Source organism: Lithobates pipiens, unplaced genomic scaffold, assembly GCF_037356315.1.
Source record: "Lithobates pipiens isolate NorthernLeopardFrog02 unplaced genomic scaffold, aLitPip1_a1.2 Scaffold_22, whole genome shotgun sequence".
NCBI classification, from domain to species: Eukaryota; Metazoa; Chordata; class Amphibia; order Anura; family Ranidae; genus Lithobates; species Lithobates pipiens.
The window spans coordinates 275,971,749-275,986,202 of record NW_027507784.1 but is presented as its reverse complement, the minus strand read 5'-3'; the positions used below and the strand labels follow the sequence as shown (position 1 = coordinate 275,986,202).

The window sequence follows — 14,454 nt, the reverse complement described above, 5'->3', positions numbered from 1 at the left end:
GTGGAGAAGTGGTAAACACACCGCTCCTTCACCGCTCCAAAGAAGCTGCTGGCAGGACTTTTTCCTGACGTCCTGCCAGCGCACCGCTGTAGTGTGAAAGCCCTCGGGGCTTTCACACTACACATAATGGTGCAGCTTCTTTAGGGCGGATTGCAGGCGCTATTTCTAATGCTATAGCGCCTTCAAAATGCCCTGGCGTGAAAGGGGTGTTAGGTGGGAAGCAGAAACACCCACAATTCCTATGTGAAAATGTTTTTAGGGGAAAATGCAGTAAATAAAAGCAGTATATTACACTGCATCTGAGCACCACAAACTAAAAATGCTATTTAATTCATTTTTAATATTCAAAGCAAACTCCATCCATCCAGGTCATAGTTTCATAGTTTGCAAGGTTGAATAAAGACACCAGTCCATCCAGTTCAACCTGAGTGAGTGTCTACAACTGTCCCTATCCCTGTACATTGCACACTCACATCGGTCCCTACCCTCAAGAAGCCCACAATCCAAGGTCCCCATTCTTATACTAGGGTCAATTTTGGACAGAAGCCAATTAACCTACCTGCATGTCTTTGGAGTGTGGGAGGAAACCGGAGTACCCGGAGGAAACCCACGCAGGCACAGGGAGAACATGCAAACTCCAGGCAGGTAGTGTCATGGTTGGGATTTGAACCAGCGACCCTTCTTACTGCTAGGTGAGAGTGCTAACCACTACACCACTGTGCTGCCCATGCTTTATTTTGAGGAATCACTTTGAAAATCAAGGGCAAATAATTAATGTAGCATTTACTTCCAAGAATCCATTTGCCTTTAGTTCAGGCATGCTGGTAGGAGTGTATGTTCAGCAGAGAAAACACCTCTTCTCAAACACTGAATGCTTATTTTACATTTATATATTTTTTTTTAGCTTGGCCTTTATGCCCTCTGTAACTGCATCAAGATCTTTTATCTGGGGTATTTGTGTTAGTTGAGGGTACAAGTGGCTGTGGGGTAAGTGAGTTTTATGAGGTGTCCGGCACACAATGTATTCTTTTGTCTTATGAGTACTTTGGTCAATAAACATTTTTTATTGTTGCTTTCGTATTTATTTTTTTGTTATATATATATATATATATATATCTTCCTGATATTAATGTGACAGTTTGCACATACCCTGAGGAAGCAGTTCAGCGAAACATGTCGGGATAACGTGCAACAATATTGTTACTGAAGTTAACCTGCCTGTCTAGACCACCATATTTTTGAATTATTGTAACTATTTTTGTAAATGTTTTTTAACCTGGAATTTATTAAAAATTATAATACACACTATTTAATTTCTTTTGCTATAATCCATTTACAGTGCCTTGCGAAAGTATTCAGCCCCCTTGAACTTTTCAACCTTTTGCCACATTTCAGGCTTCAAACATAAAGATATAAAATTTACATTTTTTGTGAAGAATCACCAACAAGTGGGACACAATAGTGAAGTGGAACGAAATCTATTGGATAATTTAAACTTTTTTAGAAACTAAAAAACTGAAAAGTGGTGCGTGCAAAATTATTCGGCCCCTTTACTTTCAGTGCAGCAAACTCATTCCAGAAGTTCAGCGAGGATCTCTGAATGATCCAATGTTGTCCTAAATGACTGATGGTGATAAATAGAATCCATCTGTGTGTAATCAAGTCTCTGTATAAATGCACCTGCTCTGATAGTCTCAGGGTTCTGTTGAAAGCGCAGAGAGCATCATGAAGACCAAGGAACACACCAGGCAGGTCCGTAATACTGTTGTGGAGAAGTTTAAAGCCGGATTTGGATACAAAAATATTTCACAATCTTTAAACATCCCAAAGAGCACTGTGCAAGCGATAATTTTGAAATGGAAGGAGTATCAGACCACTGCAAATCTACCAAGACCTGGCCGTCCCTCTAAACTTTCAGCTCAGACAAGAAGACTGATCAGAGATGCAGCCAAGAGGCCCATGATCACTCTGGATGAACTGCAGAGAACTACAGCTGAGGTGGGAGAGTCTGTCCATAGGACAACAATCAGTCGTACACTGCACAAATCTGGCCTTTATGGAAGAGTGGCAAGAAGAAAGCCATTTCTCAAAGATATCCATAAAAAGTCTTGTCTAAAGTTTGCCACCAGCCACCTGGGAGACACACCAAACATGTGGAAGAAGGTGCTCTGATCAGATGAAACCAAAATCGAACTTTTTGCCCACAATGCAAAACGATATGTTTGGCGTAAAAGCAACACAGCTCATCACCCTCAACACACCATCCCCACTGTCAAACATGGTGGTGGCAGCATCATGGTTTGGGCCTGCTTTTCTTCAGCAGGGACAGGGAAGCTGGTTAAAATTGAGGGGAAGATGGATGCAGCCAAATACAAGACCATTCTGGATGAAAACCTGTTGGAGTCTGCAAAAGACCTGAAACTGGGACGGAGATTTATCTTCCAACAAGACAATGATCCCAAACATACAGCAAAATCTACAAAGGAATGGTTCACAAATAAACGTATCCAGGTGTTAGAATGGCCAAGTCAAAGTCCAGACCGGAATCCAATCGAGAATCTGTGGAAAGAGCTGAAAACTGCTGTTCACAAACGCTCTCCATCCAACCTCACTGAGCTCGAGCTGTTTTGCAAGGAAGAATGGGCAAGAATTTCAGTCTCTCGATGTGCAAAACTGATAGAGACATACCCCAAGCGACTTACAGCTGTAATCGCAGCAAAAGGTGGCTCTACAAAGTATTAACGCAAGGGGGCCGAATAATTTTGCACGCCCCACTTTTCATTTTTTTATTAGTTAAAAAAGTTTCAAAAATCCAATAGATTTCGTTCCACTTCACAATTGTGTCCCACTTGTTGGTGATTCTTCACAAAAAATTAAAATTTTATATCTTTATGTTTGAAGCCTGAAATGTGGCAAAAGGTTGAAAAGTTCAAGGGGGCCGAATACTTTCGCAAGGCACTGTATATGCTTCACACCGTTAAAATCCCTACTCCCTTTCTATTTTTATTCACCTCTTCCCCTTTCTGATGACTCTGGGAGGTATGACATAATTTGCCTAGAAAATTGACTGAAGAAAATGTTAAAGAAAAAAAAAAGTTTTGAAACAAGTAAATATGATATACATTTCCTATTTATTCATGCTAGCAGGACAAGGAAATATAGTCAATGTTAATTGAGAAACTTAAGTTCCACATATATATATATATATTAGGGCTGAAATTATTAACAGATATTATCGATAATAAATCGATAATGAAAATCGTTGTCTGCACCTTCCTCCCTGCCAGTCCGTTAGAATCCTGTGTATCCTCCTGTATACAAGGCGGTGGCACCGCCGTAGGTGACCAGGCACGTCCACGGCTCTCCTCCTTACTGACGTCAGCTCTCCGCTGCTATTCTCAGCCCCACCCGCTGCTGCCTCGAGGGAGTACAAAGAGAGAGAGGAGAGAAGCAGCTGCGAGAGCCGATCTGCGTGCGCACTGAACTGAAGTGATGTAATACTAACCCTGGGGTAGGTAATATAGGGAAGAACATATGCATATAGAGCTAATTTGTATTCTTTGCTTCCTACTCTAATACCCTGAACGGAGGGATTAATATGACTGGCTTCTACTAAATGTTCCATTGTAATAGTATAAAGAAGGCAATTTCATTGACAATGCAAAAAAGCTCAGCGGAGCTCCCCCCTAAAGTGGAACTTCCATTCATTGGAACCCTTCCCCCCTCCGGTGCCACAATTGGCACCTTTCAAGGGGGTGCAGATCCCTGTATAATTTTTTTTTTTTTTTTGCCACTCAGTAGGATTCTTGTTATTAGTAAATTCTAATCAGTTTGACTCTCAGAATCCTAATCTTTATTGTTAACATCATTGTGGCAAAGTATCTTTTTCTTTTCACTATCTCTTTTTTTTTTTTTTTTTAATCTTCTCGTTATACCTTATATCAGTTTAATGTTTATCCATTAAAAATAGAAGACCATATACATTTTAAGAGGAAAAAAAAAAGAGAATATACAAAACAATGAGTAAAACTATCATCTTCTAAATTATATTTACCCTCATATAGTTATTGCCTTGTCCTAGTCATTTATTCTTTATTTAATTCGGTTATACCTCCCCCACCCTTCCCTCTTCTCTAATTATCTGTTAACCTTCCCTATCTCCACAGCTCTTCATTCCATTAATGCTTGTGTATAATGCTTCGTCTTTTTAAATATTCTCAATTTTTCCCATGTTCTACGGAATTGTGTCATTCTATCTTCCTCCATTTTTCTTAGATACTCCATATTATTTATATATTCAATTTTTTGAATCCATTCTCTTATCGAGGGTCCTTTCACCTGTAACCAGTTTTTTGGTATTATGGCTTTTGCAGCATTAAGTAGGACGGGTATTAATGAATTTCTTGTTCTTCTTTTGGATTGCTTACTCATTTTTTCTTCTACTCCCAAGAACAAACACTCCCCTGGGGATAAAGGTATTTTTTGCCCTGTTATCTTCTCTATATATTCTATTATTTTACTCCAGTATTGGTTTATTACTGGGCATTCCCACCAGAAATGAAAAATTGATCCTGGTATACTACATTTTGTCCAACATAGTTTGGAGTTGGAGGGATCAATTTGATGTAATTTATCTGGTGTTAAGTGCCATCTCATTAAAGCGGGATTCCACCGTTTCTAACGTTTTTTTTTTTTAGGCATAGTGAAAATCAATATTATTAAGAAGGCTAACACTTACTTCTGTTGTTTCTGCCATCAGCAGCATGCCTTTGTCTCCTCATAAATGACTTTATAAAACCGTCTCCCGACGGTTTCCATTTTGCCTGTGGGCATGTGAAGCCCACAGGCATCCTCTTCCGGGAGTGTGTGATGCTAAATGACCAGCATGCACCGCCCGATCTATAAAAGATCTCGCGCATGCGCAGTAAGCGCAATATCGAGCGCCATCAACAGCTCCGGTTGCCATGACAACGGGTGTTCTCGTCGGAAGTCCCACCCCATTGTCATGGCAACGGAGATAAACAATGATACGAAGACGTCACTTCCCTTCTATGACTCGCGCGAGATCTCTAGACTCCTAGATCTCACAGACTCCTGGGGAAAAAAAACAAAAGATCCCAGGAGCCCATGCGGCAGACCGGAACAAGTGACCTGCCGATTAAGCCCCGCCCCTTTCCGCATCGGCTCCTCCCCTTTCCGCAATTCACTGGGACAGAAAAATTTAAATATAAAAAAAACGGAGGAAGACAGCTGAAAGGTAAGGGGGTTACATAGCGTTTAGGGAAGGGGGGATCACATAGACCTAGGAGTGTATTTTAGGGTGGACCTCCGCTTTAAGCATTTGTAATTTACTTCAATTGATCTTATATCATGTATGGAATCATATATCGAGTTAATCATTTGGGTCACTCATTCAGATATTCCATATTTCCGATCCAAACTGCTAATACTTTGATTCATGCCCAGAAGGGCGCCTACTATCCACACAAACGTCAACGCGTTTCGCAACGTGGCATCACATAGCTTCAACTGGACGTATGCGGAAATATGGAATATCTGAATGAGTGAGCATCTGAACAGACACCTGTTTGAAAGGCTTCCGGCGCAGCTGATTGCAAAAGACCCTGGAGTGGATTCAGTATAACAGAGGTGGTGAGACTTGGATGTTATAAAACAAGTGGTGAAAGATCCTACACACATTTATTGGACTTTTGATCGACTAAAATCGTTTGTGGAGAAAGATTGCATCCAAGTATTCAGCTTGTCTGATGAACTGCCTGAGAATCTCATATATATATATATATATATATATATATATATTGACACAGCAAATCAGTGTGAAATCCCCAGGGTATGGTAAGCCAGTGTGTCTGAGAACCATTCATTTTTGGTGCAAGGCATTTTTTATGGAACTGCTGGATATATGGAACTTTAAAACAGTCACAGTATTATAGGAAAGTCTGACATGTGTGACAAATAGTGCACTTTAAATACGACTGAGTTTGAATATAATCAATTCACTGCCACTGATTGTTACATTTTCAGTATTGACTGTCATTTATGCCACTGCTTGCAAAAGGCTAAAAGTGAAGGTGAAGGCTTCACATGTCAGGTTCAGGTTTGCTATACTCGGCTGCAAGTGATTAAGAAGGAGACTCAGAGCTATAATTATTATAATTAAATATAATAATTGACTGAACTAACAGAGATCTTCATGAGACTTTTATAATCACAAGCCTGTGATATTCCTATTTCTATTAAAAGAGAATTGCAATGTAGGTTTAATGGAGGTACTAGTGAGAGATCAGGACTGGTGACTGCTCATAATTATCCCCATCTCCAATTACTGCTACCTTGATGACCATACATGTGCAGATTTCTGAGAGATTTTTATCTCGTGCTTCCTAATAGAAGCTTAATATTGGAACCGCTGAATATATGGAACTTTCAGTCACAGTATCATAGGAAAGCCTGACATGTGTGACAAATAGTGCACTTTAAATACAACTGGATTTGAATATATTCAATTCACTGCCATTGATTGTTACATTTTCAGTATTGTCTGTCATTTATGCCACTGCTTACAAAAGGCTGAAAGTGAAGGCTTCAGGTTTGCTACACTTTGCTATAAGTGATTAAGTAGAAGGAGACTCAGAGTTATAATAAATTGACTGAACTAACTGAGAGATCTTCATGAGACTGTTATAATCACAAACCTGAGATATTCCTATTTTCAACCGAAGAGAATTGCTATGTAGGTTTAATGGAGGTACTAATGAGAAATTAGGACCGTTGTCTGGTCATAATTATCCCCATTTCCAATTACTGCTACTTTGATGACCATACATGTGCAGATTTCCGAGAGATTTTTATCTCATGCTTCCAAATAGAAGCGTATTATTGGTACAATTTGATCATACTCTGTATATCCCCACATGTATGGCCATAGGAGGCGCCTCTATCCGTTTTATTGTTGTATGTATGAGTATGTCTGGTTTTGTTTGTTGAAAGTCAGGGTGTATGAACTGTGCAGATAAGGATGATCTTTGGGTCATCTTTGGTTAATGTTGTGTAAACATCTAGGATCAATTGATGCAATTCAATCAAGGTTTATTGTTTTATGTATAGAAAGAAATAAAAAATATTTTTGATATTAATCAAATGTCCTATGTGTTCACCGAAACCTAAGGTAGCTACTTTTCTTTTCTCCTGGTGTTGGTACGCAAGTTAAAAGCGGGACACAACAGCAGGGGAAAAGTCTCTTTTCTTTCTTTTTTTCTGACTATATGTTAGCTACGGCTTCAGCCTTGTAGACTCTGAGGGAGTGACATAAGGACTTATTTCTTTAAGAGGGGCCCACTGCCACTATTTGGATTTATTCGGTAGTGACAGTGGATATGGTCATATAATGGTATAAATAGTGGAACTGGGAAGTGAAGCCGCAAAGGCTTCACTTCCCGATTCCCATATCGAAGATGGCGGCGGCAGCACCTGAGAGCCAAGCGACAGATTTGGTTGCCGACATCGCGGGCACGCTGGACAGGCGAGAGTGTCCATATTTAAAAGTCAGCAGCTGCAAAAAAACAAAACAAAAAAAAAAACATCGGAACTCCCACTTTAATCTACATTAGGGCCATAATTAGGTAGCTAATGGCTATGGATATACAGAACACTCGTCATCAATAGTAGTCTGGTACTTTAATTTCTTTGACAAGTGCCCGATGATCCTAAGTATAAGTATTTCTGGGGGGGAAGCCCCATCATTGGTGTTTTGGGGGGGGGGGGTGGGATAGTGCCCCATCATTGGTGTCCCCGGGAGGAATAGTGCCCCATCATTGGTGTCCCCGGGAGGAATAGTGCCCCATCATTGGTGTCCCCGGGAGGAATAGTGCCCCATCATTGGTGTTCCCGGGAGGAATAGTGCCCCATCATTGGTGTTCCCGGGAGGAATAGACATAGACACGACAGGATACCTTTATATGACAAGGGACTCTGTCATGCATTATAATATTGTATTACAGACCTGTCTGAAAATAATGGTTATTCATTATATCCACTGCAGTGCATAGTATAAATATTGAAAAAATGCCATACTACTTTTTTTAATGATTTTATCCGATTAATCGAAACTATATGCTTATTTTTTTTTTATCTGTTTTGCATACTCCCATATGTTGGTTCTGCCTCTGCTCTGCACCCCACACATTACAAATTATAAAAAAAACAAAAAATAAATAAATCTTGGTGCCTGCTTTTTTTCCTTGTTTTTTTGTACCAGACTACCGCCGTATGGGATCTGGTACAAATGATGCTTATGTTCCTAACCGCAACGTGGCTGAAACCATAGATCTCACAGTTGATTATGAGAACTCCCTGAAATGCCCTGTTAATGCACCATTCTCAGGGGGTAGCTGGAAGGCACTGGTTATGTCCCCAGTGCTATAGAAGAAAAGGAAAGACAAGTTGATAGCAAAATAATTGTGCATTAAACCTAAAGACTCATGCACAACGACATTTATTAGCACCAACATTCTCAAGCATAAAATACCCATGGAGCCACAGGTGCCATGTAAAATCGCCAATACAAGTGAATGGCAATATGCTGCTATATTTCTGTAAGGGCTTTTTACACGGCAGCCAGGGGTAGTAAAAACAGGTGGCTGAGTGGCTCTCTTTGTAGCAACAGCATGTTTAACTCAGGCTTCTAATTTTGACAGACAGCACTGCTTGGCCTGCAGTAGTGGCATGGCCAAGCTGTTTGTCAGTTAGAAAAAAAAATGGAGGTGTCAGGAGGCAGTAGTAGTGCCTCCTAAATGCTTGCAAGCTGCTGCTATACCATCCTCATAAAGGCGAGGGCAGTACCACCAGTGCAAATAGTCCTAAATGTTAATCACTTCTGCACACTTTGCATTTGGGGAAATAGGTGGTATAGGCACGCACAGATAAAAAATGCAATTATGGCTGCGTACAGACGTTACCCCTACACATGGAAGTCACATCATCATGGCACAGAGAGGTGTTGTAAATGTACACTGAGGTGTCAATGCAAAAAATAAATAAAATATATAATTAAAAGCTGACAGGCGGAGACAAGCACTTATGACATAAGAGACCAATAGGGTTGCTGGCATAAAAATATAATTTTTTTTGTTCAAATTCACTTTACTTTCTTTTTTGTACAGGTATAAAAAAAATGTGCAAGGGGAGCCTGCTTTCTCACAATAATTTTTCAGATAAAAAGATGTTTGTTTCCTCAAGCTGTTTATTAGAAATTAAACAAATTCAATGACTAAAGATGAAAACTGGAGTAAATGTTGCAACAGATGGCCAAATGTTTGCCAGGGGGGGATTTTTCTACCATCCTAGGGTGCCTAATTAAAGCTTCAGAAAACAGCAGCGACTCACCACAAACAATGGACCATGCATAGTGCAACAGGAGCAACAACAAGTGCCTCCAAATGTCAACAAGATTCAAGAGGAACCCCATTATTACGAGTGTCACTCAAAATTGAGAGCCTTTCATGACAATTCTATTTGAAAAGTAAGCATTTACCTTATAGGAGCCACATTTCCAAGTAGTATGTAAAAAATAGAAGCTGGGTATGCTCTGCAAGTTTAGGGGCTTTGCAATGCAAATATTTTTGATTTTTTTTGTGGTTTATATACACTTTAAAGCCCAACTCTAAGATAAATGTAAACCCCCCTCCAAACTCCTCCTTTCAAAAAAAAAAAAAGCCTCCCTAAATCCCCATTTACTTACCATATGTGATCATCCAGCAATGGGCCCTTTTTTCTCTTTACTTTGGGCGAGTTTCTCTTTGGGGTGTCTATAACACTGCCTGCGTGACATGTACAATTCCCATTGGCTGACTAGTAGAAGGATGTTAGGATTCAGAAAAGGATCGACATCAGCCCAAAAAACAGTGCCGAGGACTGTCTAGAAAGGGCTAATAAATTAACATCTGGATGCGGGATGGGTTAGATGGGAAAAGTGTTTATTTTGCAAGGAGTTGGGCTTTAAACAATGGAGCTGGTAAAATAGCTTGCACAGTAACGTTCTTACCTCTGCCTCCCAGCTGGAACCCTTCAACCTTTACTTCTGTATAATGGTGTGTGTGTGCTGCCTCTATCCACCATACAATGCAAGGCTGGACTCCAATCCCCAGGCCAGTGTAGTCCCATCGGGGTGTGGGTTAAGGAACTAGCTTGGCCCTGTGCAAGATTTATCTTTTCTTTTTTTTTTTTTTTAAAGAAGGAGCAGCCAATCCCAGCAACGTAGTAGCGTGGCAAATGACTGTCCATATATGCTCCGGTAGCCTTACTAAAAACCTTTTTTCAGTCAAAGCAAACCTCATCCAAAAGATTAGCAAAGAGATGCAAGACCAAGACAAGTCATTGTGCAGTACTACTAAACAGAAAGCATATTAAGCAAATATGAGTATAAGATAGATTCACCAACCACTCAAAAACACAGATTTACACCCCTAATTGACAAGGTTATTGGTTATCATACATAGCTAAAGCACTGATGCGTTCCACTTCATTGCATTACCTTTTCTGAGCCCTGACAGATCTCAGTCTGGGAGATGATATCAGCAATACGATGTAAATGGGGCTTCAGCGCCTCTCTGGAACTCCCTCGGATGAATGCTGCCAGAATCATTAGGTGGGAAGCTAGGGGAGACTTCTTTAGTGCCGACAAGATCAGCTTGAGAAACACTTCAGGGTTCACAAAGGTTCCAATCAACTCTGCCGCTTTAATACTCTAAACACAAGATGTTGCATACAATGTTATGATTATTATTATCATCATCATCATCACAACTACTATATCACATATTATCATCATACAAAAAAAAAAAATATATATTTTTTATATATATAAAAAATATATTTTATATATATATATATATATATATTTTATATATATATATATATATATATATATATATATATATATATATATATATATATATATATATATATATATATATATATATATATATATATATATATATATATATATATATATATAAAATCAAAATAAATTCGAAATTAAGAAACTTGCCGGTTATGCAGTCAGAAGGGTGTAGTTACAATAAAGTGAACCTGTCACAATTCTAATGCAACTGCTATGTGTAGAGAGTTCTTGGCACATTTAGGATCATATAGTTTTCTTGTTCTGATCTTCTTTATTTAAGATTCACATTTTGTGGCCAATATGCAGGAAACAGGGAGTAGAAAGGGCCACATCAGAATGCAACTATTTAAGATCTGGTCAAAGTTTGGATAATAAAAATGACCCCAGCCATTGAAGCAATAGAGGCACACTGGAAGTGAAAATGTATCAGGCACCTGGAGGCGATTGCAGACGCAACAGCTAGTTTAGCAACATGCCACAGGCATCTCTGTTGCATGTTTTCCCCTCAGTTTCTATCTAGGAAAAGCACAGTTGCCGAGAGGAAATCCATTGGAGCCATAGCAATAAAAACATTTTTTTCCCCCAGGGATTCTAACCCTTCATGAGTCCATCCAAAAAAAAATTCTGTACTTACATTTTAAAGACTTTTAACCTATAAAACCCTGGATATGCATACCATTAGGTATTAAAAACACAACTATACTTGATAACATAATTTTTTTTTAAATCAGGGAGTACATAAGAGCCTACAAAAACAAAATTTTTATTATTACCATAAAATTAATTTCTTGAAGTCCAATAAGGGACACAGGAATTCAGCATGAATCAAGCTTCACATTGTTTCCAACCACTAGACGTGTTTATGTGTAGGGAACACTGTCCTAGGCTTACAACCAGAACTGTCTTGTGCCACTGGCAAAGCATGGTGGCGGTGCGATTATGGTTTGGGCAGCCATATCTAGGTATTCCGCAGGCCCCGTCATTGCCTTGTACCAGTAGAGTCACTGCCAGCGACACATTTTGGCTGACCATGTGTCCCCCCATGGTGCAGACAATGTTTTCCAAAGACCATAATGCTCTGATTCACACAGGTTGCGACGAGTATGTAGACGAAGTCTGGCACCTTTCCTGGATGCCGCAGTTGCCGGACCTCAATATCACAGAGCAACTAAGATCAATTCAAGAGAAGAAGGTTCGAGCTAATTTTCTGCCTCCGGCATCTTTGCAAGAACTGGAATGATTTTAACATGCAGGGTGGTATCAGATGTGTTTGTCATTCAACAAAGACTTATATTTGTCAATTCCCAGGAGAGTTCAGGCCGTCTTGGATGCCAAAAGGTGGTCCAATGCCATATTATTCTAAGGATTTTCTTTTTTTGTCTAACCCTGTACTATTTTCTTGCTGAATATGCACTATGGCTATGAAAGATTACTTTTAACACCTCATATATGCCTTTTGAAGTTTGGTGAATGACCCAGATGTACAGCCAGTCTCCTCCTATTGGTAGTGTTCTGGCCAATAACTGGGGTCCAAGGACATTTGATTATCTGTGCTTTGCATGACTGATAATCTGTTACAAGCAAGGAAGAACACCTTTGCCATGACAGAATGCTTTCTGTTTATTTAGTACTACTTTCACATCTCCATAGGCATCAGGCAGACCTTTCCATTAACCATTTCATGGACAGTGATTGTTTAGGAGCCATGGCAATGGGTGGGTGGGTGGATTGGCTGATTAGCCCACACAACGATAATTGACAAGTGATATTTAATGAACATCACAAAATGACTGCCTTCTCAAAAAGAGATGTATGCTTTTGTTTTCTAGAATCATACTTACCTAGGTGGAACTATCCCCCCGTGGCCTCTAATGCTGAGCTGTGTTTGATTGCTTGAATGCTCTGCCTGACCTGAGATTCACAAGGTGCTCTAAAAGCAGGGACAGCAGCAGGGTGATGCTTCCTCTCACACTGAATGAAGGGAAAGATAGCATGGAGATTGTGAGCATGACACTCCACCAGCAGATGATGGCAGCACTCGGTCACTAAGTGTTAACCTTTAAGCAGGGTAGGAAAGATTTTTAAGAGCTGAAATACTGAAACTAAATTATAGTGCCACATCCCTTTATATGTATAGAATATATTCGGAAAGTTGTGTGTTATAGACAGTTTCCTATCTGAGCGAGGACCAGGGGCAAGAGCCTATAGTAGCTTTGTGGTGGAATTGCTTTTATTCATTTTGAATAACATATTCACCTTTGATCGCTCCCACTAACTCCAGGTGCAGGGGGTTGCGATGGGGACCAAATGTGCCCCATCGTACGCCAACCTGTACCGGGGGGGGGGGGGGGCGCGAGAGATATTTTCGTCTTCTGATCCTATCGGGACTTTTGAAAAAGTCTTGATTTGGAGATGATTTATTGAGGATATATTTATCATCTGGACAAGGACACGGGATGAGCTAACTGTATTTTTGAGTCAATTGGAGATGAACTCATAATTTGAAATTCACAATGACGTGATCAAAAGTATACATTTTTTAGACATCAGCATCTATGTAAGATGGAACAATTGGTTCCTCTCTCTAAAGAAAACCCCTGGCAGGAAACACGATTTTGCATGCAACTAGCTCTAATCCCGAGTCCCTTGTCCAGAGTATTCCTTATAGTCAGTACCTCAGAATAAGGAGAAATTGTAGCAAGGACGAAGATTTTGAGCTCAAGGCCAGAGCCCTTCATGTACAATTATCTGATAGAGGATATAGCAAGTCATGTCTTAAAACTTAAAAGTTTGTTCGATTACAAGATATGCAGGTGAACACAAGAAGGTTCATCGCATCTTTGAAAAATACTGGCATCTTTTATCTACGGATGAAGTATTATCAAAGTATGTTGGAGCTTATCCTCAAATAACAGAAATCGAAAATTGAGTTTGCTTAAGGACAAATTAGTCCATAGTCACTTGACCTCTTGAGCAAAACCTACACCTAGAGGAACTTTCCCATGTGGTAAATGTGATTTCTGTGGTCTCTTGATGAATACTACTGAAGTCACTCTCCCCAATGGTCAAATTGTATAGACCTAATTTCTATGTGAACAGTAAAACCGTAGGGGTGGTCTATCTTATGAAATGTGACTGTCAGGCCTTCTATTTAGGGGAAAAAAAAAAAAGGCCTTTCTTTCACCGGATAAGGGACCAGGTTTCCCTTATCAAGAAAAAAAAAATGGAAACACCAATTAGTAGACACATGGGACTGTATCACTCCTTTGACACTTCAAAAATGAATGTCTATGCCCTGTATCTTCGACGGGGGGGGGGGGGGGGGGGGGATTGATAGATCCTTCAACAAGAATCTAAGTGGATTCATGGATTCACACCCTGGCTGCCACTGTCCATCCAGGCTTAAACAAGTCCCTTAGTTTCAAGCCTTTTCTATAGGTCTTTCCCATTATTAAGAGGTTAGATCCTCATATTATATAATATTTGAGTTTATGGTCTTTTAGGGGTGTAATGGTTAATTTATGTAAACAGTT

The 14,454-nt window shown here is 39.8% G+C and overlaps 1 protein-coding gene across 1 annotated transcript in view; it reads right to left on the bottom strand.

The window, feature by feature from the left end:
• The window catches only part of DNAAF5 (dynein axonemal assembly factor 5), a 78,491-nt gene that overhangs the window by 43,131 nt on the left and 20,906 nt on the right, over window positions 1–14,454 (bottom strand). The window contains exon 6 of the mRNA XM_077449060.1: window positions 10,553–10,765. Coding sequence (XP_077305186.1) covers window positions 10,553–10,765 — 213 coding nt within the window. The remainder of the gene's footprint in view (window positions 1–10,552; window positions 10,766–14,454) is intronic.